General features: G+C 43.7%; 1 protein-coding gene across 5 annotated transcripts in view; it reads left to right on the top strand.

Annotated features, from left to right (window-relative positions):
- Window positions 1-483: 483 nt before the first annotated feature.
- The window catches only part of STAB1 (stabilin 1), a 59,816-nt gene continuing 33,293 nt past the window's right edge, over window positions 484-27,006 (top strand). Inside the window, exons 1-18 of one of the 5 annotated variants that reach the window (XM_080386284.1) lie at window positions 484-2,587; window positions 3,685-3,819; window positions 9,485-9,621; window positions 11,104-11,219; window positions 12,428-12,513; window positions 13,614-13,683; window positions 14,548-14,643; window positions 15,087-15,203; window positions 15,948-16,144; window positions 16,347-16,480; window positions 18,000-18,127; window positions 19,846-19,937; window positions 21,231-21,353; window positions 21,471-21,518; window positions 22,921-23,067; window positions 24,946-25,008; window positions 25,962-26,075; window positions 26,475-26,528. In XM_080386284.1, coding sequence (XP_080242410.1) covers window positions 3,739-3,819; window positions 9,485-9,621; window positions 11,104-11,219; window positions 12,428-12,513; window positions 13,614-13,683; window positions 14,548-14,643; window positions 15,087-15,203; window positions 15,948-16,144; window positions 16,347-16,480; window positions 18,000-18,127; window positions 19,846-19,937; window positions 21,231-21,353; window positions 21,471-21,518; window positions 22,921-23,067; window positions 24,946-25,008; window positions 25,962-26,075; window positions 26,475-26,528 — 1,803 coding nt within the window. In that variant the 5' untranslated portion in view covers window positions 484-2,587; window positions 3,685-3,738. Of the gene's footprint in view, window positions 2,588-2,620; window positions 3,820-9,484; window positions 9,622-11,103; window positions 11,220-12,427; window positions 12,514-13,613; window positions 13,684-14,547; window positions 14,644-15,086; window positions 15,204-15,947; window positions 16,145-16,346; window positions 16,481-17,999; window positions 18,128-19,845; window positions 19,938-21,230; window positions 21,354-21,470; window positions 21,574-22,920; window positions 23,068-24,945; window positions 25,009-25,961; window positions 26,076-26,474; window positions 26,529-27,006 lie in introns of those variants that run through there. The other 4 variants (XM_080386285.1, XM_080386283.1, XM_080386286.1 and 1 more) reach the window with 4 other exon arrangements.

Raw genomic sequence — 27,006 nt, 5'->3', positions numbered from 1 at the left:
CTGTATGGCAAGGTAAACTGGATGGTAAAGTATTTGTCCTGGCTCTGTACTTTCTGTAAAGATTGCTTAAACAAAAGATTTCAATAGCAGGAAATTGCCCAAGCTAGCCAGGGCTGCACGAACATCAGAGAGAAGGGCTGGTGACCCAGCATTTTAAAATGCAGCATGTGACACAGGCAGGGAGGCTGGAAGAGTTTGTGGCTATATCCTTTGCCTTTACTCAGGCAACTTTTCTTCCCATGGGACAGATTTCGCCAGCAGTTTCTCAGCTCTGAACAGGAATGTGTTCACCAAAAAAAAACCCTGCCAGATCTTAGACAAGTTACTTTAGAGGACCCAACCTTTCATCAATGCATAAAGCAAAAGACTGAGTGAGGAAAAAATCCTGAGCACTGCTGCTTGCCAACAGTCTGCTGGTAGTTTGGGAAATGGAGACCGCAAGGTAAATTCTTAGTGTTTTGTAGAAATCGTCTGTGTCAGGGCCAGAAGTTGAAGATGATGCTTTTGAGACCCACATCTGACTGCAGCTGCTAAACCAGCCACCTTCTGCCGTGTGGGCAGGAGACGCTTGACTGATAAGTCAGCCTCCATGCTTTCCAAAACAAACAAAACCCACGTGCTAAACCTCACACATAAACACATGGGCCAACAGTTGACAACTCCTACTGTGTATTTTGAAATGGGATTTGCACAATCCTGTTTCAATGAAGCCTTGACTAGGATGTGAATGAAACCCCTCTACCCTGCCTGCACAGGGCCATTTGCATGCTCTGTCACCAAATCCTTACAAATCTTTTCTATAAATTTTCCCTTTGATGAAAGGGCTTTTTCCTCTAGTTTTCCTGTCTCATGTATTCCTTTAATTGCTAGTGACATAGCAAGTCCTGTGGCTTTGTTCTTAACTCACTACTGGGTATTTTCTCTGTAAATTCTGGACAGTTTAGAAGCAATCAGATGTTGAGCTTTCTGACAGATCTTGGGATCTTGTTTTGTGGGGCTTTGAGGGTTTGAAATGCTTTGTGCAGACACGTATGTATATGAGGTGGTCTCGTATAGAAATGAGTGAGGGAACTTTACTGACAGTTTTGAAGGGTGTTGGACAAAATCATGGAATAAAAAAATTGATCCAATTAAAGGCATTTTGCTTCTAAGGCATAAGCTTTTTATTGATGTCATCCATGACAAAATCCATCTATCTGCCTAGGAGGAATTCATCTATCAGAAGAGAACAGGAACAGTGTAAGTGAAGCAGTTTTTTTGTGTTTATTTTGCCCCATTTTGCTCCCTGTGCTCTTTCCATGCTGGTGGTGCCATCTTTGGTGACACTGCCAACTGGGCCGCCACTCACAAGCATGCTGGCATCTTTTTGCTTTGCACTAAGCGTTATTAATGGCTCTTGGCCACCCTTTAATTTGGAGGTTTTTGGTGCTTCACGCTCTTACTAATTTCCAGAATCGCACAGATCCAAAGTTGATGCAGGTTTTGGTGTTCCACATCCAGCAGCAGTGATCGGCAAAGCAAGTTTCCATTCTCTCAGGGCAGTTAATACACAGTGGTTGAAACATGCTGCCTATGCTGCTTGATCAGGAAAGGAGCATCTGATGATAGGTGGTGACCTTTTGATTTTCAGTTTATGCTCTGCTGCTGTACAATGGCACCACTCAGTGTTTGCATTTTTAGCCTATATATTTCTGTTGTATTGCTTGCCTTTAAACGAGGTATGGTCAGATAAGGAAGCTGGCTTTGAACCTTTTGAAGTTGCTGTGAATCTGATTTATTTAATTCAGAGAGGAATTTCACCAAGCCTTTCTCTCCCCTTCCTAGTTTCCTTGCAGTAGGTCAGATGATGATAAGCAGCAGTGCAGCAGTGGAAAGCCTTCGAATCAGTCTTTGTGTGTCCTTTTTCCCCTGTACCATTTTCACTGTTGAGCCATTTAGAAAAGGGCCTGAAGGTTGATTGAAGCTGCCCATGCTTCTTCAGGTGCCTCAGGGTAAGCTGTTTTCACCCTAAAAGCTTATCAGCTCCCCGTGGTTGCCCAGTACTGGCAGCTTAATCCCCATGTCATATAGCCAGCTCTTGGAAAATCCATCAACAAGCAGTCAGCATCCTTCTAGGCTGCCTGTGCTAGCTGTGTATGCCTAACAGGTGACATGGAGCAGAGAAGCAGTCTCATTCTTCTGTTTACATGGTCAATCTATTACCATGACTGTAGGTAAAGCAAGCATGGTACAGATTCCATACTAATATCCCTCTGCAAGAATGTCCCCACCATCCATGTGCGACTTTGACATCGCCTCTCCCTCGTTCCACAGATCTGCAGGGTACCAAATGGTTTCTGGAGCTGCGTGAACCCTCTGAGCTGGACAGAGTTGCCATCTCTTGGGCAGCAGTAGTCCTAGAACAGGACAAGGGGGCTGAGTCGTCAGATAGAGCTGTGGGCTGGTACTTCTCTGCATGGGTTGCAGTGGATGGTTGTGTGCCTTATCTGCTTCCTGTTAGCGCAGGATATAAAGTAGTGCTGGCTGTTCATCATGCTGGCTGTCTCTGTAGGATGGAGGAAGAGGTAAAGCACAATTAACGGCACTAGTAAGTACAGCAGTTCTTATATACTTTATATGTTAGCATGTGTATCTTTGTGTGTATGCAGAGGGCAAAAAAATATTAATGGTCCCAACTATTCATGTAAACACAAGAATAACTTCCTATCCTTGTTTGTTTAGGCACCTTCGTGTACTGTTAATGGCTCAAAAATTAAAAGATCCCTCATTGCTCAGTAGGATTTGTTACTAAAAGAAATGGTCCTTCGACTGCTCAGTACAGCGGGTTCTCTTAGCAGCATAGGGAGACAAAGCCCATGTAAAATCTGTCAATAATCAATTATTGGTTGGTTGTAATGCTTAAAAGGAGAAAATAAATTGCAGACCATACCTCAGGGTAGCATGTATTTTTTCTAATCCCATTTTGGGACTCTCCTATTCTGAGTGGTATGAAAGTGCGCCTTGGATTGATCAGACTGTCAGCAGTGTTTGGAAAAATTATGTATTTTGCCATTGCTGCCATAGCACCTGCAAAACGTGATGCTTTTGTTGCTGAGAAATTCAAACATTTTAAATAAATATCAAAGCCTACCCAAAGTGCTCGATTGGTTGATAAGTGTGCTTACATTGTTGCTCTGAAGCACAGCATGTCGCTCACATTGCTTTGTTCGTGCATGCTTTGGGACAGGCAGGTAGGCAATGGTCAGGTCTACCTTCTGTTTGAGGTGGTGTGGACATAGTAACATCAGTGGTAAAAGGAAATTACCTTACCCTTCATCAGTTCATGGTATTTGTTTGCCCATTGGATTTGCCTTCAGTTAAGCATACAGTTAACCTCTTTTCATTCCAATTAGTTGAAAACTAAGGATTTCCTTCCTTCTGTTTTGAACTGATATGTAAGAGGAAATCCGTAGATGTTCCTGTTTTGAGTAAACCTTATACTAAGGAGTTCTGCTTGTGCATTTAAAAAAAGAATAGAAAGAAAGAAAAAGGTGGTATTGGTTCAGACGTAATACTAGAAGTAGCAGATCCACTTCTGAAGGCTTTGCAGCCAAAGAGTACAGTGCGAAAATGCTTTCTCCCGGTTTACTTTTAACCTCTGGTTTGTCTTGGATCTGATTCTTAGTAGGCGGTCTTATCTTACAGAAATTGCAGCCTCTATCGCCACCCCTTTGTGGAAAGAGTCCTGCCTGTAAAAGCATGAAAATGCATCCTCGTGGGTTGCTGTTTTTCTTCTTAGCAGCATGCTTCACTCCCACAGCTGACTGCCAGAGTCAGAAGGTAAGTCTGTGAGCCTTTGTTTAAATGTTTATTGAATGGTTCTTCGTATTTGGACGGTTGCATGTTATGAAATAGTCTTCCCCAAAACTCCTGTTTTCATTTACATTTAGTTAGATGCAGAATAGCATCCATAATTAAACTTAAGGACTCTAAGGCGTCTTCTTTGCTTATGTGGGTATGTGTGTAGTCCAAACTGAGAAACTAAAAGTAAGGTTAAAAGGAGCTGCTTGAGTTTTAGATCAGGTTAAATTTGTATTTAAGTTCAGCACTGAATGCAAAAGTAGCAGTATGAAAGGAATACATTCGGCGCCTTTGTCTTCCACTATTTTCAGTACATGTGATGGGAGCTTAGCATCTGGCAGGACAGGTCCATAAGTTTCCCAGAGGAATTTTCTAAAAAAAATGGTTTAAATCTCCTCAAATTGTTGCTTTGCAACAGGGTAAATACCTTTGTTTCAAGTACATTTCCCAGCAGCTCCCCAGTGAAGAGTGTGGAATACTTCTCATTTTGTCTCAGGTTTCTTGATTTGCTTTTGATTCCTTTATCTCAGTTCTTGTGTTTAGCAGCAGCAGCTAGAAGAATGTGTGATGCCTGTGTAGATCTGTACTCTAGGCTCAATGGTGAGGCAGCACATTTTTGGTAGGCTCGAACTCATTTATTTGTACTATATTGTCTTCTGCCATCGCCCTTCTTGCGTCCTGCTGTTGGAGGAATAAACTGTCCTACAAAGTCAGAAGATGTGTGGGGCATTTGGAAATCCTGTTCCCCGGGGACCCGAGTGATGGAAGAGTTGTCTTGTCTTGAATGACAGAGGGGCCCAGTGGGGAGCGGACAGACTTGTGCTAAGGAAGGTGCGTGTCAGCCTGGAAAGACTTAATTTAGGAACAGCCACAGCACTGAAAAGATGCTTCAGTGTCAGAACTTTGGGTGGAAGCTTTTGTCTAGACCCTTTCATAAAAGGGCCACAAACGACGAATAAGCATACAAATAAGCTAAGAGCTTCATGAACCTGTAGGCTTGTAGGATCATTGAGGTGACCTGAGCACGAACCTGAAGTGGCTCTTCTGGTGAGTTTTGTTTGCCTGGAGTCATGGGCTCCAGCCAGATGGGTTCCAGTATAGTAGTGTGATCAGAGGCGTGGGCTCACATCTTCAGCTGGTATAAGTGGAAATTTCAGTTTCTTCACTTTGAGATGATTTCTGTAATCACTGAGATGTCAGGCTTGGCATGAAACAGTTAAAATATCAGGTAATGAGTACTTGCTCACGGAGAAGTGAAATGTTTTGAATCACCTCTGCAGCACTTTATTTAATCCAGGAAAAATAATTCCCTTTTAAGAGTTTTTTTTTCCCAAGAGGTTCCCTCTTTTTGGAAAGAGAATAAACATTTGAAAGGTTACAATGGGAGGTAAGGAAAAATAAGGGTCTAATGAAATCTTCTCTATTTAGGCCATTGAATCTGATTCCAGTAGAGGTGCTGTGGTTCCACAAAAGGCCTCCACTGGTTTGCAGGAGCCTGGTAGGGGCCATCAAGAGAGATTTTGTGCTAGCTGTTTTTCAGTGATGTTACCTCGGGTCTCTGGTTTGATGGCTCAAACAGGACAGCAGATCTGTTAGCCTGACTTGGGTTGTGTATTCCTCCTGCAATGGGCTGGGGAAGAAGCAGCAGATGTCAGAACCATGAAAGTTTTTCTGCTGGGAGGAGGCCAGTCCCAGGCTGTGCTAGAGGAGGAATGGAGGCAGGTGGGAAATGAGGGGAATGTTCTCTGCATCCTCCTGCCTTCAGCGCTCTGCAGCTGAGGTGGTGTGCAGCACCCAGGGCAACAGCTGATCTTCTGTTAAGTGATCTCTGAGGTCGATTGTTCGTCCTCATGTTGAAAAGTGTCTTTCATGGACAAATGCAAAGGGTTTGTGTCCGGGAGCCACCGGTCTGTTCAGATGAAGTGTTACTGAGAACTTCTTGGGAAGGTACATGGCTATAATGACTCCAGCATGTGTCTACAGCTCTGTTTTGTAAAGGGCAAATGCACTGGAAACTCGGTGATTCATTAGATAATGTCTGTTTCCAGAACTGACTCCCAGGATTGTTGGAGCCAAACACTGACGTCCAAATGTGTTTTTCTTTCTTCCTTGAGATTTTGCCGTGCAGAAGGATTTGTGTTATGATTTAGGAGGAAAAGATAAAGGGTGAAAATGAGGGGAATTAAACTAGCCCTTCAAAGAAAACCTCCCCAGCTTATTCTCTTGAGGTGGAATAAGATAAATATGAGCACTTGAGAAGTAAGGGACCTTTGTGTCAGAGTGAGGGGGAAGGAGACACTGCAGCGTCCAGAAGCTCAGATACGTCTCAGCTAAGCAGAGAGAGCAGTGGCTGCTCTTGCACGTGCATGTGTTTGAGTGCAGGGAGAGAGCCCAGCCCAGCCCTGGCAAGGCAGAGCTCGGTGTGGATGGACAGAGGCACCCTGGCTCTTAACTTCTTTCAGTCTTAACTTTTTTCAGCTACAGCTAGATGTCTTCTGCTTGCAAAGTGTCCTTTAATTTTGGGGCTGCTTGAGAGTGCCAGTCTTCCTTTTCTGTTGCTTTGTTCCCAAAGTGTGATACAGTCCAGGCTCTCAACATCACCTGATCAGAACAGGGACCGTTTTCACCCCCTTTCCTTGACAGATGTAGCCACCATGCACCTCACTGACTCTTGGCCCACCAGGCATCACAGGGGCAAGCATTCCCTCTTGCTGCTTCCCCTCCAGTGGCTTCTAACTTGGAAACAGTGGTTACAGATGAGCCCAAGGGAGCAGTGCATCATTGTTTTCCATGAGGTTGTGCCCCAGGAGCCACCTCTGACTCAAACTCCCGTGTATTTTTCATCCTTTCCAGAATTCGAGTATCCAAACTGTTGAATTTCATGTCCCTTGATTCCCTCTTCTGCTTTCCTAAGAAGCAAAACACTTCAGAAAATGACTGCTTCATCAGTTCTGTCACCCAAATAAGAAGGGAAATATTTTTTTTAAATTATTTTCCACACAGATGTTTTCTTCCTCTTTCCTCCTGCTTCTGGCTGCTGACACAAGTGTGTTTCCTTATAAAAAGGGGAAGATCTTACTGGATAGCTGCCTAAAGTTCATGAAGTGTCCTAGGAAGGTAGGGTCGGGGGGGATTCCACAGTAACTGTCTTGTCTTAGAGACCTGCAAGTAATTAAAGATGCCAAATGGGAGGAGTGACAGCCCTTCTCTCCCGGTGTCCATCTCCATTTAGAAACGGAGACATATTGATGAAAGAAAGAGAAGAAAAATAGAGTAATGTGTGAATAATGGTGTCTTCCTCCACCACCATGACAGAGAATACATTTAAAGGCCCAGCTGTGTCTGACAGCCAACTCCTGACGTCTGAAAGTAAAGCTGAAGTAGAAGATTGGAGTTTCAGTTTAGTGTTTTGTGCTCTACTGTTTGTGTGGTCTTTTTCATACAGATAGGGTAGCTCGGACACCTGATAAAGGTTTGTTGGGTAATTCTGACAATGTTAAGATCATAACTCATGGGAAGGCATCCACCTCTGTGTTTCTTCCTTGGGCATCTTCCCTTTCCTCTTTCTGAGGTATTGTGTCAGTGAAGGTTAAAGCTGGGATTTGATGGGACTAGAAAGGCAGGAGATGTACTGTTCTGTCAGAACCATGTGCCTGGCTTCAGCTGGCTCATTTCAAAAGCCCAGCTTTGATCTGTAGACCTAATTTTTACTTGAATCAACTGGTTGGATGGACTTCTTCCCTACCCCATCAATGGCATTGCCGTGTTTTGCTCCATGAAAAAGGAGACATCTCCTCTAACTGCACTGTGTGCCCGTGGGGTGGATACATAAGGAACAGCAAAACTGACCACTGTCCCGGTGGATAAAATTAGTAAAGCTGGTGCTCACAGGACGTGGATAGGTGGATTTGGTGGACCTCAGATTGGTTTTGTGCCATTTATAAAGCAAGGGAGCCCTTGACATGACAAGTTCCTTGGGGATTCTGCCACCAAAGGAAGTGAAGCTGACTGTACGGTAAGAAAAGCCCCAGAGGCACAACTAGAAGTTAATATCCATGTGGGTGGCAACCACAGACACAGCAATCACTTTCTTCATTGGGCAGCATTCTTGCATGGATGGGTGCAGAAGGTGAATCCATGAAGATGGGAAAAAGCTCAAAAACTCCAAGCAGAGGGAAGGGGGGTGTGAGTCAGGAAACCATTCCAGGGAGATGTCTCTGTGGACCTGGGACTTGAGGGTTATCTCTCAGGAGGTTTTCCTGACAGGGTCTGCTGGCTATCATCTGGGAGGGCCTTCCTGAGCTGTTGATAACTGATGGGAAGCCATGAGCTTCCTCCCTTGCCTTGAGGCAAATGTATACATTTGGGCTTAAGTTCGTAGGAAGCAAAGCTGAGATTACTGATGGGATCCGAAATGCTGCTGCATTAACGGCATTGTTCAGGATTGGCTTAAAAATTCCCAGATCAAGGCCTCCTCCCAAAATTTGATCTAATGTTTTTGTTTTTAGAAAATACATTGCCTGTAGAGGCACAGTTGTGGTGACCTGTGTGCGTTTTTTTCCACCCAGTGACCTTTTAGGGCAAACATAGCTTGTGCCTCCCAGCTTTTCTCTGCCATCATCAGTGAAAAACATTCTCTCTTTTTAAAAGGAGCATGAGGTTTCCATGCAGTTGCTTGACTCCAGGCGTTCAGAAGTTCAAGGAAACACTTTTGGGGTAAAATTGTGAGCTTTAATGACAAGTTTGCATATAGTGATGATTATTTGCTCTGAGGCTGTGCTTTTTTTGTCTGCTCTGGCTGTGTTTCTTTTGGAGATGCAGGGTTGGTGGGTACAGGGGTACAGAAAAGCTCTGTGAGGAAACCTGAACCGTGAAGTCATTCTGGTTAGATGGAAGGGCTTGTGCTGAATTTATCACCAACCATGTGAATTATCCAAGTCTTCTACCTGATCTTCTTGCTAATGTTCATGGAGCCCTTCTCAGCTAGGGTGAAAACATCAAGAGCCATCCAAGCAGACAGAGAGCTGCAGAGCACCTTTCCTTTTAATCCACCACCACCCGAGCTGCCCCTGCACCTTCTCAAAGACAGCTTCCCTGAGAAATACTTGTGTTAGCAGCTCCTGGGTTCTGGGAAATAGACTGGACTAATGCATTTGGTTCTTCAGACCCCTGGAACAGCAATGAAACCACCAGTGAACTGGATCGCATCAACGGCATGGAAAAGAGAAACGCTGTGTTGCATTTTTATTCAGTGTCTTCTGGCAAGGGTTATTAATTTAGGGCTTGTCCTTACATACCACTACCATGTGTTTGTAAAAGATCAGCTTAAATTAACAGTGTACTGTTATGATTGTTCTAGAAATGGTTAGAATTTTTGCTGAGGCATAGGGGGAAGATAAGATAGCTGTGGTCTGCCCTATTGTCTTCTAGCTGAGATGCAAGCAAAGTAGCATGCAGCAGCATGACATGATGGCTTAGTCCATATGTGTCGTACACCTCCCAGCAGCTGCACTGGTCACTGCCCTCCCCAGTGGTATCTAAAGAATGGTGCAACGTTGATAAAGATGTTAAAGGTTGGCAAGATGAGTGGCTAGGGTAACAATTTAATTTTTGGCTTATTTCCATTCTGTTTTTTCTTTTCAAGTTAAAATCCATGCGATGCAATATCAAGACGATGTTTACCTTGAATACAGCATGTACTGCTTGTGCTGCAGCGCCTAAAATGTTATGTCCAAGAGGCTGGTTAAAGACCACCCAAGGATTAGGAGTGAGGGACTGCAGGTAAGGCCTATTTCCTATCTACGTTAAAGTTTTGATGCAGCCCTGCTATGCAAGGAGTAGTGTGTATGCCTTCAGGAAAATGCACATGGGTTTTGAGCTCTAAAGGTCCAAGGAGTTTGGTTTTCAGATGCGTGAAAATGGATTTATGGCCCCTATTATTGTTGCTTTAGTATCCTTCCAAATCCCAAGGACTTTTTGCTGGGCATAAGGTTCTTTATACACAGAACAAATTACATGATAAATTACTTCTAACTTGCCCTAAACAGCCTGAGTTTGCTAATCCTGCTGTAGCAACTTAATAGAGGTCTGTCTAGCATAGAAACCTGTTTAAGATGCAGAATTTTGTAGTGGATTAGTAAGAAAATAATGTAATGACAGTTCCCTTTGTATATCCTCCCAGCCTCCAGCAATAATCATCTGAACTTTTTACCTTCCTAGTTCACTTTATGACAATTGTTTGTTCATGTGTTCCTTGCTCTTACTCTGTCGAGTATGGCTCTAATAGGAAAAGGGTAGAGGAAAACTGAATTAACCAGGAAGTTTTTGAAAATGAAACACTATAGATTATTGTTTGCATATCTATTCAGCAGTGAATGTTAACTGTTAATATATAGCTCCATTGTCTACTGTTTTCTGTGATTCACTATTCTGTCGAAATACTTCAAAAATAGCTGTGGCAGTTTTGCAGTTTGTAGCAGTTTTTGCACAGACACACGTAGGAGTCAGATTGAAGCCAAAGCAGCAGTGCTATTGAGACAATTTCCAAGTTCCTTTGGGGAAGGATGTTGTGCCAAAAATAAAATGAAGTGTAAGAATAATGTGAGTGTATGCAGCTTTTCTGGATGTTATCTGCTCTTGTGGTCGTTGTTGGGCAGACCCAAGAATAGTTCTGTACTTCATACGTGCAGAACAAGAGGCACTGCCACCAAGGGCTGTAGAGGTGATGGATGAAGGGTTGAAAAGAAGATGCTTCTTTTGGGGATTTAAGATGTTTGTCCAAGATTGAATAGAGAATCTGTGAATAACACAGCTGTTATATCCAAATTTCTAGCATCTCAGTCTAGAATCTTTAGTGCAAGACAGAAAGGGACAAGTCCTGCATGGAGATTCTTTTTCTTTCGAGGTTATTTTAGGTGCAAAGCCAAGTGTTGAGTCACCCAGGAGTTCCTAACTTTGTTTCAATGCTGCCAACCCGCAACCCTCCAGCATCCAAGGGTTCTGTCCTGATGTCCTCAGGCTGCCGAAGGTCCTGTCTCATGTCCAGCTGCTGACAGATTTCACATAACCAATTAAATCAGTGAGCATCCTTAGAGAAGACATTAACCCAAGTGCAAACTCTTGTGTGCGTGTGTGGCAGAGGGAATGAGTGCCCTTCCTTCCATTCAGAGTTCAGTGCGCTGCAGCCTGCTTGCTTAGAAACCCTCCAACAGGCATGTGGTATATTTGTGTTGTAATAATGAATTTTGGGTTATTCTTTTTAAGATACACTGTCAAGTTAGGAGAAAATACCCTTTCCCAGCCAGGGTGCCATCACATGTGTAAGAAGGAAATAGAGGAGAAAAAGTGTTGTCCAGGATTCTGGGGTACAGAGTGCTATGGTAAGTTTTTCATCTTTTTATAACGCTGTCTAGCTGTTGAATAAGTCAAACCAGTTTTAGTAGCAGGCATTAAATATGCATTGAGGTGATTAATCTTAATTATTCTTTGAACACTCACAAGGCCTCCCGTTATCTGTCTGGGAGGTTCAGAATATAACGGGGAAGGAATCTCTCCTTCAGATTAATTGAATCCTCTTACATTTAACACATAACATAACCTCCTTTGATGGAACTTCCTTTTGTCTCTTCTTTAAAAATAAGCTTTTGGGAAGGGATGTTTTTGTTCCTCTTTAAGAAAGTTTCCAAAGGAAGAGGAAGATATTTCTTTCTGATGTCCCTCTAGTCTGCAGTGTGTGTGCCATGTGTCCTCCTGTATAGTCTGGAGTTAGTCAGCCATTCAGCCACAGAAAGTACTTAGCAATTCCAACCCAAGGTGAAAATAACTGGCCCAAAGCTCCCACTTTGTCCCAGGTTTATGCCAAGTACATAAGAATTTGGTTTTTCTTGTCTCAAAAATCCCAAAGCAAGACCTGCTAAGCTAAACACTTCTCGTATGATTGACTGATTGCTGGGGTATGGAAAGGCACTCTGTAGTCCTGCAGAAAATGGGAGGATGTTTGGGTGCTTGAGCCTGTTCTCACACGAAGTGGTTTGAATAAGCAACTAACTTGGTCAGAGGAATCACGTGCCTAAAATGATCAGAAATAGTCTCCAGAATTTAGAGGTACCCCACTCCAAAGATGTGTGGACCATGTTTTTCTGAGCACATTTGCAGCTTTTCGTGAAGTCAAGAGGGAGCTAAAAATGCTCAGTGTCTTTGCAAAGCAGGCTGCTGTCTGTCCTGAGCTTCAGAACTGCCCTCAGATGTTTGATACCGCCTTTCACTGATGCTAGCAGCAGTGGTTCAACCTCAAAACATGTTTCAGTGCTGTCACTGAAATGTAGTTAGTTATGGCCCATTGGGACTTTGCCTTAGACTTTTATTAAAAGGCTTTTCTTAGATAGCAGCCGAATTGCTCCTTGGTGCCACTCCCTGCCAGATTGACCAGCTCTGGGCTGGTGTTAGGTGTGTTGGATGATCAGACAGGGACTTCGCTGGTGAAGAGGCCATTGCTTTTGCACAACTGCAATGTTTGGGGGAAGAGGGGATGGGGATAACGTGCTGGTGGTTCAGTCTAATCTTACCTGGTCTGTCTCTTGCCTGCTAGAGTGTCCGGGTGGATCTCAAAATCCCTGCAATGGCCATGGGACATGCTTGGATGGTATACAGCAAAATGGGACCTGCATCTGCAAGGTCAGTGCATGATTTATTCTGAGGGTGATGTGCTTTTGTCAGAGGGAGTTGTATAGCATCGGTGCAGATGCTCTGGATGAAGGCTGCCCTTCTGCCTGGAAGGACATTAGCAGCTTCTGTCATTCCAGCATCATGGTGGTTTTCCTGGAGGCTCAGTGTGGTCTACAGTAGCACTAAGATACTCTTTGTGAGAGTATGGAGTTGGATCTCTAGGGAGAAATGAAGACAGAATTGCCTGAATTTAACCCTCTGATCAGTAGAAACAATCAGTGTCTTTCTTGTCTGTGGCTGCAGGAAGCCCTGAGATACTTGCCTCTTAATGAGCTGCACCTTTTCCAGACTTGAATGATATATTTCCCAAATGAACTGGTCCCACGCCTTGGCAGGCAGATCCACCCTCTCTCAGGAAAAGCAGGAGAGGTCAGAAATAGAATTTAGGACAGATGTTTATTTTTTTTCTTTACAGCTCCAGACTTAGTACAACAAAAGTATAAACAATTCCTGCACGTTTGAGTCGTATAGAACAGTGATTCTAAAACGTTTACCTTAATTAATGTGTGAAACTTGAAACTTTCTCTTATGAACTCATGTTGTTACAGTATCCTTAATTATGTAATTGTGAGCTAAAATCCTACTTCTTGGTCCCTTCTTTAGGAAAAGTTGATTTTGGATTTAACTCAAAGTCACCTTATATCAATTAAAATATATACTGAAGGTCCCCACGCCCTCTAAAATCAATGTCAGAAGTCCTGTTGGCATTAGTGAATTCCGTATTCCCTTTTCAGAGGTATCAGAAGCCAGCTGGTATGTTCCTGTCTGTGATCAGGATGTTGCTTACTCAATGCCCGCCAGAGTTTTGCTGGCACTTTGCACGCCCTCTGTGTGTCGGCTCACACTGTGATCTTTGCCACGGGGGCTGGTTAATACTGCTATTATTAATAGCACTGAATATAGCACTGAACATAGCAGTTTTCTTCACTGTATTGCTTCAGCTGTCACGGAAAATAAGAAACAGGGAGAGACTTTAAACTGTAACAATGTGTGGAACAGTGCAATGATACGGAAAAAATAACACCTGGGACATTTTGGGGCCCTTCTAGGAGCAGTACAGTGGTTTTGCCTGCCAGAATTGTCGAGATGAAAATCGTTTTGGCCCAGACTGTCAGTCAGGTAAGAATGACTGATTCAAGTGAAACCTCCACAAAAATAACTGAAAGCAAGGAAGGAGGAGGGGGTGGTTGAGTGAGGAAGGGTGCTGGAGAGGAGGAGCGTTCAATAGCAGGTGTCTTGGCATTTTGTCTTTGTGCCCTTCACTGTTCCATTAGACAAATGATTCTGTCTTTCACTCGGATCAGTCCATTTTTCCTATTGTAAATCTCTCTCCCCTTACCAGGACCATCCCAGTTTCCTCTCTTTTTAGCCAGGCTGTTATCTACATCCCTGAAGCAACCCACACTCACTTCCCAGTTTTTCCACACTGCTCTACTTGTCTCCCAGCTTCTTCCTTGTTGCCCTCTCTACAGAATTAATACACACAGTGCTGCTTCTCATGTGTGGCATTTTTGGAAGCGATTTATGACCAGTGCAGCCTGGCTGTTAAAGGAGCCCTTTTTTGTCCAGCTCCTGGTTCCCTTGTATCCACACAGGTGAGATAGGTGTGATCTTGCTGGTTGTGCTCACACAATGACACCAGTGCTGGGCTTGCAGATGTGGTAGGCTCTGGTTCCTTCCACGCTGGCTTCAGGAGACTTAGACAAGTGGGAAGTTAAAACACGTGGCTGAAAAGCTGCTCTAGATCTTGCATTCAAGGCTGCTCTTGCAGGGTAGTACTTTGTCTTCTTGAGCCCAGGACATGCGGTTTGCCCTCTGTAAGCTTTGAGTGGCATGACCAATTTTTAAAAGGAGCTACATTTGCTGTGGATTGTTGGTGGGAAATGAAGGTGCCAAGTCCCAGGGCAGTTGGCCAGTGTATGCCTGAATCCTTATGTACTGCCTTGTAGCTGAATGTCAGGTTTGCTTGGACTTCCTTTGCAGTGTGTGACTGCGTGCACGGGGAATGCAACAGCGGCGTCACTGGCAATGGAAGCTGTACGTGCTATGGAGGCTACACTGGCCCCAGGTGTGACCAAGGTAAATAAATTGATAGCTGTAGAGGGCCTGTTAGTACTAAACTATGATACGGGTTTGGATGCTTGTGTCCCAAAAGGAGCTGGGGAGCAACGAATAGCTTGGGAATGCAGAGGGAAGATGATCTGAGCGCTGCAGATCTAGACAGAGGGTCTGGTGCCCCCTCCATGGCTGTGGCAGAGATGTACCATCTCTATGTGCCTCTGTTCTTTCTCTGGAAACCAGACAGGTCCTTTCTTCTCTCTAAGCCTTGTGGGACTCGACTACCCAGGCTGCCAGTGATTTAAAACTGTCTGCACCGCTTATATCCCCTGGCTTTTGCACCCACTTGGGGGCCTCGGGAAACCACATTTGCCTTCATTTCCAGATATTTCATAAGGTAAGTTGTATCTTCCGGCAGTGCCCTGCATGCTCAAAGGGAAACTGTCTTTGCTGTGTGATTCCAGAGCTTCCCCTTTGCAAAGGTGTGACATGCGAGGCCAACAGCGAATGTGTGGTAAGGGATGGGACAGCGATGTGTGACTGCAAGCTGGGCTACAGAAAAAGTGGGAGCACTTGCCAAGGTGAGAAACTTCTCTGTGACCCTAAATAGTCCTCTGTTTGGAAAAATCTTATTGCACTGGTATCTCTGGATGAATTTGATCACTGTGAATACAGTGCAGAGGCTTAAGAACCTGTTTTTTAGGTACCCCTTTAAGATTAAGGGCTAAGTTTTTGGGTCTCTTCTCACTTGGTCCTGAAAGCAAGAAATTAATTAAGAGTTGCAGGTTCCATCCAGCACTCACTTGTAAGTATGTACTAAATAACTGTGACAATGGGATACTGGTGAGTCCGTACCAGTCTAAATGGTAAGGTATGTAACTGAAGGATTTCTTCACTGATTTCAGATTTAAGTGTGCGAATTGGTTTTGTTAAAAGAAAGTCAATTAGATATGCATGTGATTAGCTAGCTGTGGATACCTCTGTTTTCATTGGCTTTTTGCAGTTTTTGCTGACCCAGCTGCAGTTTTATATATCCTCAGATATGACGGAAATTCAGAAGTAAATCCAAGCATCCTCTGTCACTCACACTTCCGTTACTGAAGTAACATGAAGAATGTGTCATCCAAACTCCTCAGATTAAAAACCCCAAAACATCTGCTGTCTGAAATTATTTTATTTTCTGGGAAATTTTAAAAGTTTAAAATAGTAGTATAAATTCCTTATAGTCCATTCTTTCCAGGCCTTTTGCATTCTGCTGTGCTGCAGTAAGTCTGTTTTGAAAAGAGGGATTTGGTTACTCTCACCTCTCATCTCTTTAACCGCAGCTCAGGATCCTTGTGCTGCTTCTCCATGCTCCCCCTTCGCCGTATGTAAGGTTCTTGGACCACAAAAGAATCAGTGTACCTGTAAAGAAGGATTTCAAGGAGATGGGAAGATTTGCCAGCCCATAAACCCTTGCGTTGACAGCAATGGAGGCTGCCCAGAAAACTCCACCATTTGCGTTTACAGACGTCCAGGAGAGGTAAGGGCAGTAACGGCATGTCAGCAACCTGTAAGGGTCTGAAAAATGGCAGGGTGAGAAGTTCTTCAAATGAGTGTTGGTCAAATCTGCTGTCCTCACCTTAGATTTTGCAAAGGGGAACCAGACATGTCTTTTGTAAGGTAACTTCTTTTGTAAAAGATGCTGACTGCAGTTCTATAATCACTGTGTTGCCTTCCCTTAGGCATCTTGTGTTTGCAAGCCTGGGATGCGTAGGAGAACTCCTTCATCTGAGTGTTCTGTATTTCCCAACGATTGTCGGCAGTATTTTTGTGATGTGACTTCCACGTGTGAGCTTGACTCCCAGGGGAATCCTAGGTAAGCCAGGTTAAAGAAGCTTATTCTGCAGCTAGAATGGAAACTCAGTTTGGATGAGCTGAATTTTGAAGAAACTGTGAGCTAACTGAGGAGAATGGGCTAGAGCCACCGTTTGAGAAGAGCCTGTTTGTAACAAGTGCATTGAAAGCAAAGAGTTTTACATCAGTCATTGTAAATTTTGTCATGTCACAAGACACTTTAAATCTAGGGCAGCAGCCTTCTGTGGTGTGAACTGGAGACCTAGTTCCCCAAGTTAGTGGTGGCAGTGGGGTATTATCAGTTAGTAATCAGTTATTAAAAGGGAGATGTGTGACTTGTTTGCTCCCATTTGCCCTCACGTGATTCTGAGGGCTAAGTCTTTATCTCTCCTCCCACTCAGACCTGTAAGCAAGAAATGCTTCCAGATTGACAGGGAAGGGGGAAGTTGAGGGAAGAAACACCAGACCTCATTTAGTCCTCTGAAGCAAAACACCTAGAAGTTGATACCCCTTAGATGGGAAATGTTGCCAGGTCTAGGATCATTTTTGCATAATGGCCTCCCAAACACCAGAGAAAGCTTCATCGAGGATTTTGTGTGTTACCAAGAAAAGGTGGAGCTTCCCTGAGAGACCGAAGAGGGCAAGAGCAGTCCCACCTCCTTGAGCCTTCCTTCTCCAGTGCTGCTAAAACTGTTAGCATCCACCTGCTCACTGTGTGCTTCAGGCCAGAACTGAAACACAGCCGCTTCCCTTTCTGAAGATACGCTAGCAAAGTGCAGGACGCGGCGTTCAGCACAGTCCCTGCCTTAGTATGTCTGTTCCCCAGCAGCTGGCAGTCAGCCCTCTGACACTGGAGTAACGTCAGATCCCTCCCCTGTGTTGCATGTCTTTGCATCCCTGAAACAGAAATAGCAGAGACGATACTTCTTGGACAAAACCCAAACGGGAAAAAACATGGTTATCAGCCAGTGATCTTAAGTAGTCTCTGAGTAATGACTATAAATCCGTGTGAATCAGGACAAAGATTTTCACATGTAGATAAGCTTTTCTGGAAAAGTCATTAGCCTGACTGGGGCCCTCATTAAGTCTTAAGAGAAACCGTAGCTAACTGATGTGCTTGAGCTGGCACTTCTCACTGAAGCTGAGGGGTCACATTGGAGCTGTTTGCTAGATTTTCACATAGGCTGTGCTTTTTAGGGATTGCCTCAAATTGTCTGATGCTGAATATCTAGTTAGAAAGGTGTGGATAATTATATCGTGGCTATCTGTACCCTGAACTTTAGAGCAGACAATCCTTATGTTGATTGTATCTGAGAAAGCATCTTCATCCTCTTCGAGTAGGTCCAAATTCGCTTGCACTCCAGAAGTGTGCATATTTTTTCCTGTCACTTAGTTTAGGCAGAAGTTACTAAGCTCTTACCTACACCTTAAAGCTGAGATTTGTCTTTCAAGTGTAGATACCGACATGTTCTACTCATATTTGTTGAGTATGTTGGGAACTGTTTTATGATGGTTTGTTGTGTTTCATTCTTGTCTCTTAGCTGTGTGTGTAAAGAAGGGGAGATTGGAGATGGGAGAAGTTGCTATAAAGATCTCTTCAGTGAGATAAATCGGTATAATTCACGAGGAAGGTTTGCTAGGAACTTAAACGTCGCCAGGAAGATGTTTGGTAAATGTCTTTTGAATTTTTTGGGGGAATGGGACAAATGTGGGGGCAAGAGTGTGTCAGAAAAGGCTCGAAGCCTTTCAGTGTAATAGAACTATTTTTCAGTGTATGACTCCGGGGAGATGATATGGCAGCCTTCCAGTACCTAAAGGGGGCCTACAAGAAAGCTGGAGGGGACATTGTACAAGGGCATGTAGTGATAGGACAAGAGGTAATGGCTTTAAACTGAAAGAGGGTGGATTTAGATCAGATGAAAGGAAGGAATTCTTTACTGTGAGGGTGGGGAGACACTGGCACAGAGCAGCTGTGGGTGCCCCATCCCTGGCAGTGCCCAAGGCCAGGCTGGACGGGGCTGGAAGCAACCTGGGCTGGTGGAAGTTGTCCCTGCCCGCTGCAAGGGGGTTGGAAAAGGTGGTCTTTAAGGTCCCTTCCAGCCCAAACCAGCCTATGATTCTGTGATTCTACAAAATCAAACACGTCACATCTCCGAACTCAGATTACCAGTTCTGGATTGTCAGTTGAGGAGACTGTTAAAGAGAGTACTGTGGCTGAGTGTATTAGGTATTTGACAGTCCTGGTGAAGGTTGTACCATATCTGCACAAGAAGGAAAACGTGCCTTGGAAGTGTGATTTAAACCTGTTTGTATCAAACCACCAGTGTGCCTCCACCTGCGAGTATCTGTATTGAAGGCTCAGCACTCTTTCAAGTGTCGTTGGATCTTCTAGCGGTGATGCTTGAGGCTGGTGTGCCATGGGTCCTCTACTTAGTAGAACATCTACTAAGCCCTTAAATGGCCTTCTTGCCAGCATGCACGTGTGAGTGGCAATTATGGAGATGAAAAGGCCTTATTCTATGCACCATGGTAATTTCTGGGTGAGCAGTTGCTTTGCAAAGGTAGCAGACTGGTTTAGAAGCCAGGTACTGCAGGTGTGGGGAGTGATATCCACAAAGGTTAATTTTTGCCTCACTGTAATACAAGGAAAGAATAAGAACCCTTTAGCTCCCATCAAAGCATGTTTATGTTAGATACCTTCTCCAACTCATCTTCTACACAGTCTTCTCTACCTCTGCTAACTTGATGGGAGCATAGAGATAGGGCTTAAAGCTCAGCTTAGCTTTTGTGAATACCCCTCCCTGCTACGTATCACTGTTGCCAACACTTGTTTTTTGCATATGTTTTCCATAATGATTTGTGCTATTGGCAACCACATGAAGATCTCTGGGATCCTAACTCCTATGCAGTGGGACTTAAGAGCTAATGACCTTTGTTGATGGGCCATTGATGATCGAGTGAGGACTGACAACTGTGGGTTCATAGCAGCTTCTCAAGAAGTATTTAGTCTTGATAAATCCTGTTTACACCCAGAAACTAGTTGTTTCAAGGAGAAGACAGAGGACACTTGGCCCAAGAACAAGGTAGTAAGCATGTGGGAGGAAAATTATTATGAATATTCTGCAAATGTCAGCAGTGATTCAAAGTGGACCCAAGTCACCAGCGATCCTTCAGAAATCTTGTGGGCAAGTGCTTAAAACTGATAGCAGCCAAGCTGGGCTGTGACAGAAATACAAAACTCCTCCTTATTCCTTGTAAACAAGTACTAGTTACCTGCATCAGGCCAAAAATGTGTAGATTGGATTGTGCTGTCAACAAGAGGAATAATTATTGCTGGAGTTAAACCGTATGCCAAGTAACTATTTCACGTTGCCACTCTTTTTACAGCTTCTGGTTGCTCCACACTGCTGGCTAAATACGGGCCTTTCACTGTCTTTGTACCATCCCTTCTTCCGGTTCATGACAAAATGGAATTTAACGTAAGTTTTTTTGGTTTTAGCACAATTGGTCTTAGGATTCTTTCCTGCCTGAGTTCTGCAGCCTGTAAAAAACTGATGGGCACACGAGAGAGGAACTTTGAAAGGCAGTATTTATAGAAGCAATCTCTTGGGAAGACTTTTCATTGTCTGGTTAAGTTACAGTTTCATAGAGGATGTTGTATCCCTTGCATTATTTTTAAAATCTCTGTCTCTCTTTTCAATATTGACAGAGTTTGTCTGTTTTTAATGTCAGGAAGCGTAAGTTTCTCTACCCAGTCTTCATTTAAAGCTCTAACCTCCTGCTTGTGACTATTCTCAAAACTTGAGGTGGCTTTTCACTGCTTGAGGGTGGGGTTTTCAAAAGGGGCTGAGATTTGCATCAAAGTATTGGATTTTGGGCCTGTGGCCATGGTGTCAGCTTCTTGAGAAGAGCTTATTTTATTAAGCGAGTATGGCAGGGCTGGAGAAAACTGCTATGGAAACCCAGACAAAGGTCTGAGAATTCTAAGCTTCAGCAAGTAGGTCCTGCAGGTCATATTGGGGTTTTTTATTTATTTATTAGTTAAATTGTATTCTTTTGCAGTGGCTTTTGCACAGTTAAGCCCACAGCCAGGCTATCCATCATTAAGATGAGAAGGTACATAAGCTGTTTTCCCAGGACAGAGCTAAAAATCAGCACACGTGAGCTACAATTGGAGCTCATGCAGTAGGGATTTTAATTGCGTGCTAGGCAAGGTGCCTGTTGTGTTTCAGGTGGCAGCTAACTTGCAGCTAGCAGTTGGTTATGAGAAGGTAAATGCCTTAAAAATAATCCATACAGACCAACCCCGTTTGAACATTACATTTCCAATGTCTTAAAAAACTGCTAGTGATGGAAAGCACAGAAAAGAAAGGAAGAAACTAAATGTATATTCAACAGCTTAGACCACCTACATGGTCCAGCATAACCAAAGATACTGTATGGGGAGCTTCAGCAAGTTTTATTATCTGGAGCATGCAAAGATAGTTTTTATATTGTCCAAGTCCAGTAGGTTTCTGTCTAGGGGTTTCCTCTGAAGTAGGTCACTTGCAGGTTAATCAGTCTGCCTGTGTTTGAACGTATACACAGAAGTAAAAGACTTGCCACAGTGCTGCTCCAGTGAACCAAAATGAAGAGGGGAAGCTCAGTCTCGTATGCTAAGAATTCCTCTATGTGTTAGCTGGGAGAAAGGTAATGTTATGGCTCTTTCAGTGAATGAGGTTCTTGAAAGAACATGTCCTTTATCTTCTTTATGTGGTCTTTATTCCCCAAAGGATACCACTGCTGAGCATTTGTGCAGAATGCACATCGTTCCTGGTCTGCACCTGATAGAAGACATGGTAAAAGCCAAGACTCTGTGGACCTTGTCAGGACATCAGCTAACATTCAGTAGCCAGGTAAAGGATCTCCTGAATTGAAGTCTTGGAGCGTTGCTTTCATGTAGGACAGACTGGAGGTTGAGCAGGGTTTCCTTGGTGCACTTTCTTAACCAGAAAACCTTTTTCTCTAATCAGCCTGCCTGCGATCAGAACAACAAGATCCTTTGTGGAGTCCAAAGCAAGGTGATTTAAGACCAGACACCCCAAGCAACCACTTCTCCTGTCCTGCAGACAACCAGTTAGTCAGAATCTGACTTGTGAATGGTCTTTCCTTGGTCTGTATGTGTATTCCAGAGAAGAGACCTTTTCCCTACACTGCTAGCAGCTGCAATATCTATGTGGAAGAGGCAGCAAAGTCTCTCTTCAGACTGAATGCCTCTCCTTGGAGATGGTGTATTTGGACACAGCCACATGCTGAATATTTTCTCTTCCAGTTTCCCTTTTCCCCTCTTTCTATTTTATTTTTCTTAGTCGTCCCCGCAAAGGGTTTTTCATCATTATGTTTTGATATGGAAGGCTTTTTATCCCTTTTCCCTTTTCCGATTGACTCGTATTTTCCAGCATCCACTGTTCTCTCTCCATCCTGCACTTTTCCTGCATGCATGCTCACAGCTGGCCAAGGGAGAGCCATATGTTTCCTCTCTGAGGATCCAGCCTTGGCCCTGAGGTCTAGGTTGTAATACATGCACCCTGCATGCATCAAAAGGACAAAGCACTGTTTAGAGCCAGGGAATCCGAACTGAGCTTGTCGATGCTCCTTTTAAACTTCTCTCCTGTTTGTTTGCTCAGGAGTCTTTTGATCTGGGAAGTCTGCCCTCCCCTTCCTTTGTTTCAGCCAGAATCCTCGGTGATGTGAACTGAAGTTCAGGGCAGGGAGTTCAAGAGATGCATGTGGTGAAATAAAACGCACAGGGAAGCTGCGGTTGCCTGAACTTGGATTATGGCTGCAGCACCAGTATCTTGAGATGCTTAGTTTGCAGGTTACCATTGGAACACCTCCATACACCCAGCTTCGGTGCATGGTTGTGTACGGTATGGAAGGACCAGATACGTGCCTTATAATTCAGTGAGCCTGACTGGTTTGGCTTTGTTACGAAGACTCCTTGTTGGTGTTACTAACCGATAAAAGTTGCAATCAAAGCTCTAGTTACAGAATTGCCTCCAAACTCTGTACTGCATTGCCCAGGAGGCACTGTGCCTCTCTCCTTGTATTTGGCAGACAGATGCAGCTGCAACTTGATGGTCAGGGCACCCTTTTGTGATCCCGAGCTGGGATCAAGCACCGTTCATACTCAGGCGAACTTAATTCTAGAGCTGATTGTCCTGGATTAGGTCTTTCTGTAGTAAAACTTAAAAGCCCCCCCCCTCCAGGATCAAAACGTTACCCAAATTCAAGTAGAGGCGGGATGTTTATTTTACACCCAGGCCACCCCTTAAATTTACTTTCTCCAGAGTAACTCTGGTTGTGCCTTCATCCTGCTGACCCATAGGCAGAGAACACTGAAGGGAGCAATGATTTATAGCTCTGTAATGATAGCGCAGATATACCACAAGAAAGTAACCCATTATTATTATTATTATCCAGACGTACATCAAATCATTTCGATATCAAGACCTGCCAGGGGAACTGTACAATGTTTTGCAAGCAAACCTACCAGCAGCCAATGGCATCATGCATGTGGTTAACACCCTAAGGAAGAAAACCAGCGCTGACAACCTCAGAAACCCACAGGTACACAGACATTTGTATTTCTTCTGTTTTATGGGACAGTGGAATAAACACTTCAAAAAAATCTGTTTTCATCATTAAATTTCTGAATCGGTGAGGCTTTTTATTTAAAGGGAAAAGGTTATTTATTTTGTTTCTAGCTCCTGATAAAGCCTGTTAGGCACTATTATGTCAGTGTACCATTAAAAGTAGCTAACACCATCACATAAACCTGATACAGACCTCACAGTGATGCTTTTACAGTGCTTGGATGCACAGAGAATTCTGCTTTTATGAGGAAGATCACTGCCTTCATAGCAGATGAGCTCTTTTTCAGTTGTATCTTACAGAAAATGTATCTTGCAGGATAGATATCGAAAAAAGCTTTTTTCACATATAAATCAAATGAAGATTTTCTTTAATTGGTCTGTGCTGCATTTTGAAATTGTAATCAAAAATTTGTATTTACAGTAAAAATGTAAATGAGGACAAATAATCATTAGACTTTTGCATTTTGAAGTAATGTCTTGAATTTAAGACACTGGGGAGGGGCTTCAGGTTCAAGTTCTGCTAAGCACTTTTCCCTGTTAGCTGAGAGAAGTTTTTGCTACATCTACTGCATAGATATGCCTGAGCTTTTTTATATTGTTTATATATGCAGAAAGCAGGCCCTGTTACCTCCTACCTCCTTGCAAGTTACTGAGAGAATGACACAAACTCTTGGATTTGGTAGGATTTTGGTAATAGTTTACACTGTTGTAATTAATCTATAAAAATAGTCAGACTGTGTAATATCATGGGTTTATTTTGTGTGTTTAAAAAACAGCTGGAATGTTGTGTTGAGTGTTAGTAGCACATTGGCTGAAGTGCCCTGAGTCTAGTGTATAAATTGTACACGTTCTGGGTTTTCATATGGATTAAATTGTGCCCAGCACTGATGTTTGTCTGCCGTCACTTAAGATACTCTCAGTCTTACGACCTCCATGAGGATGTTTGCCAAAAAGGAGAGTCTGAGGTCCAGAGGAGCTGCAGCTCTGTGTTTGTGTACTCAGGTACCTGTGGAGAAGGATTTGCAGCTACTTTGGGATGGCAGGACAGTAAGAGAGCTCCCTGCAGAGCATGTCTTTCTCTGGACTTCTGACACTGCCTTGTGATGTTGGCTTTGCAATGAAGGCTAGTGATCACGTTAGCCATTTTTGGCATCAAAAGCCTTTGTACTCATGTCCCTTGGAAATAACGTTCTGTGCCTTTGTGTGTTCTACGGGAAGCACCTTCTGCCAAAAAGCGTGCAGATTCCAGCAAATAAAGGTCAAACTAGTCCCTTCACAAGTTTTGATTCTTGAAGGGACATTCCTCCTTTTACCTTTGTCTTCATGGGCATTGTGGCAAAAAGGAAGGCATCTATTTCCCCTGTGTTTTCACAAATATGTGTATGTATTGTATTTTCTCAGTGGTGGGGCTCATTTGCAGGCGGCAGAGTGAACTCTTGTCCTCAAAGCAAAGGGACACTTGAGGTGACATAGCAGCTCCACTGCCTACCAGAACTGATTTGTGTATCACTGGAAGTAGCGTGTCTCTAGTTTTACTGATAGTGAGCAATTGCCTCTTCATTTAATGTGATCTGCAGATGGGATTAGGGAAGCAGAAGGGTGCTCAGGTGCATGGTACCTTGGAAAATGTCGTTTGTTGTGCATAGGAAGGGCTTTGTGCCTAGGTTGCTGCAGGCTCAGTCCTTGCTAGGTCAACTGGTCAATATAGAGGGTTTGAAGACTTAGAGGATGATGGTTTCCTGTAGACCTTTACATCCAAATCACAAACATAAACTGGCCAAGGGCATTCCAGTATGTGCTCAGACCTTGCTTCAGCCCCAGGCATTTTATTCTTCTTTGTATCTTCTTGCAGAAAACCATTGGTGAGATCCTTGCGTCAATGGAGATCTTCAGTAGATTTGAAACTATACTGGAGGTGAGCATGTCTGCATCTGCCCCAGGAAGATGTGGCATTGCTGCTGTTGAAAACCCCACTACTATTTTTGTGGAAATTTTTGAATAACATTTAAATGCATCTCAGTGCTTTGGCTTGCTTTCTGTATGCTTTTTTCTGTGTAATTTCTTATTTTGTGTATTTTACATAAGCAAATTAATGGAAAAGATTGGAGCTTTCACATCTACAGGGGATCTGGCACAAGCAGCAAGCATACACGCCTCTTTTCCATCTGCTTCCCCACCTCCCTTTCCCCTCTCCCCTGGAGAGTTTGTTCTCCAAAGCATGTTTAGTTCTTGACCACTCTCCGAACAAAGAGTGAAGGTTTCATGACCGCCCATGCCAAGCTAGATTGTAGCGACCTGTTTTGGAGGGGCTGAATAAAAGCAGTTTTCAGGTTATAAACCCTTGAGGCTGCTGCCCAGGGTTCATTGCATTAGTATTTTCACCAGGGACAGACTGATTTTCCTTTCTCTCCATCAGAGTCATCTGAATCTGCTCTAGCATTGCTCACAACAGTCTTGGCCTGCCTGTTTTCAGCTCTGTGGCTGTTAGTTGTTTACAAATCTCACTAACTGCAGTTGTGATTATAGACCTGATTCTCTTTTTCTTCTCTTCAGGCAAAAAGATACGGTTTTAGTCTGTGTATGTGTACTTTTGTGTTTAAAGCACGCAGGGAGCATTAGCCCAGCACCCCCTCATTCAAACTGGCTGTATTCACACCAGTGCCTTCATTGTCTAAGCTATGTTTTTGTGGCATTTACGCCTTTGTTATATTACTTACCTATCCCTGGTGTCCAGTTGCCTCTTGTATACATTCACCTTTCAATAGCTCGGTCTCTAGTGGGTTGCTTAGTTTCCACTCCCTTCCTGATAGACCCCCCCTTCGCCAACTCGTGTTAGATCCACAATGAAATCTTTTCTTGTTTTTGCAGAACTGCGGCCTGCCTGCAATACTGGATGGACCAGGCCCCTTTACTGTATTTGTACCCAGTAATGATGGTGTGGATAAGTTGAGAGATGGAAGGCTTATTTACCTTTTCACAGAGGTGAGAGCTCCTAGTACTTGAAGCCATCCTGAGCGGACTGTGTTGCACTAGGCTGTGCTGGAATGGCTTGTGCAGCGTATCTGATCGTTGCTTGAAGTTGTTCTTCCTGGGGATGGCTGAACCATGTCTTTGTTTCTGTAAGGCTTTGAGAAAGAAGTGAATGCTGATGGAATCTGAAATGAGAACTATGGTTAACCAGATTGGTTAAATCTGATGTTTGGCTTTCTTTCCTCACCCCAGCTTTGGGTAGGGGAAAATGAAGGAACTTACTTGCCAAGTGATTTCACTGTTACAATACATTAGCACTGTCAGTCATTGGTTAAAAGAAAATACCATTGCCTCCTCTTACCCCTGAGCAGTGACGCGTTATCCAATTCTTATGTTCTCTTCTTTCCTTAGGGCATAAATAAGCTTCAGGAACTTGTGAAACATCATATCTACGCTTCAGCAGCGGTAAGGCAGGCAGCTCTAATTCCACATGATTGGGGTCCTTCGAGCCAGCATGTTGTCAACTGTGTTGTTTGGCATAGAGGTCGGAGGGTTGATGACTTCAGCTGCTGCTTCTTGGACTCCCTGGAGGAGCAGAAATGTGATTCAGGATCTGATGAGGCAAAAAGTTTACCATGGAAGTGGTTGTTGAAAGGGACAACTTGTGCTCTTCCATCACGAAACTTGAGTTTCCTGGGAGTGATGGTTCCTCTTAGTTGGATGGCCTTTACAATGGAAATATTGTCTGGCAGTTTGCTGCAGGCAAATGCTCTTTGTTATCACTTTAATTTGTTAAACGATTAATTAAGAGTTTACCTTAATTATGAACTCTCCACCCTACAGTTTCCCTAAAACACTAATAGCAGCAATACAAAAGCTATAGCCAAGCGAAGAATTGGTCCAAACTTCCTTCTGCTTTTCCTCAATCCTTGGGCTTCACCAG

The sequence above is a fragment of the Falco punctatus genome, assembly GCF_963210335.1.
Source record: "Falco punctatus genome assembly, chromosome: 4".
In the NCBI taxonomy this organism is placed as follows: Eukaryota; Metazoa; Chordata; class Aves; order Falconiformes; family Falconidae; genus Falco; species Falco punctatus.
Note: the sequence above shows the minus strand (reverse complement) of the source record. Positions and strands in the feature narration are given on the sequence as shown.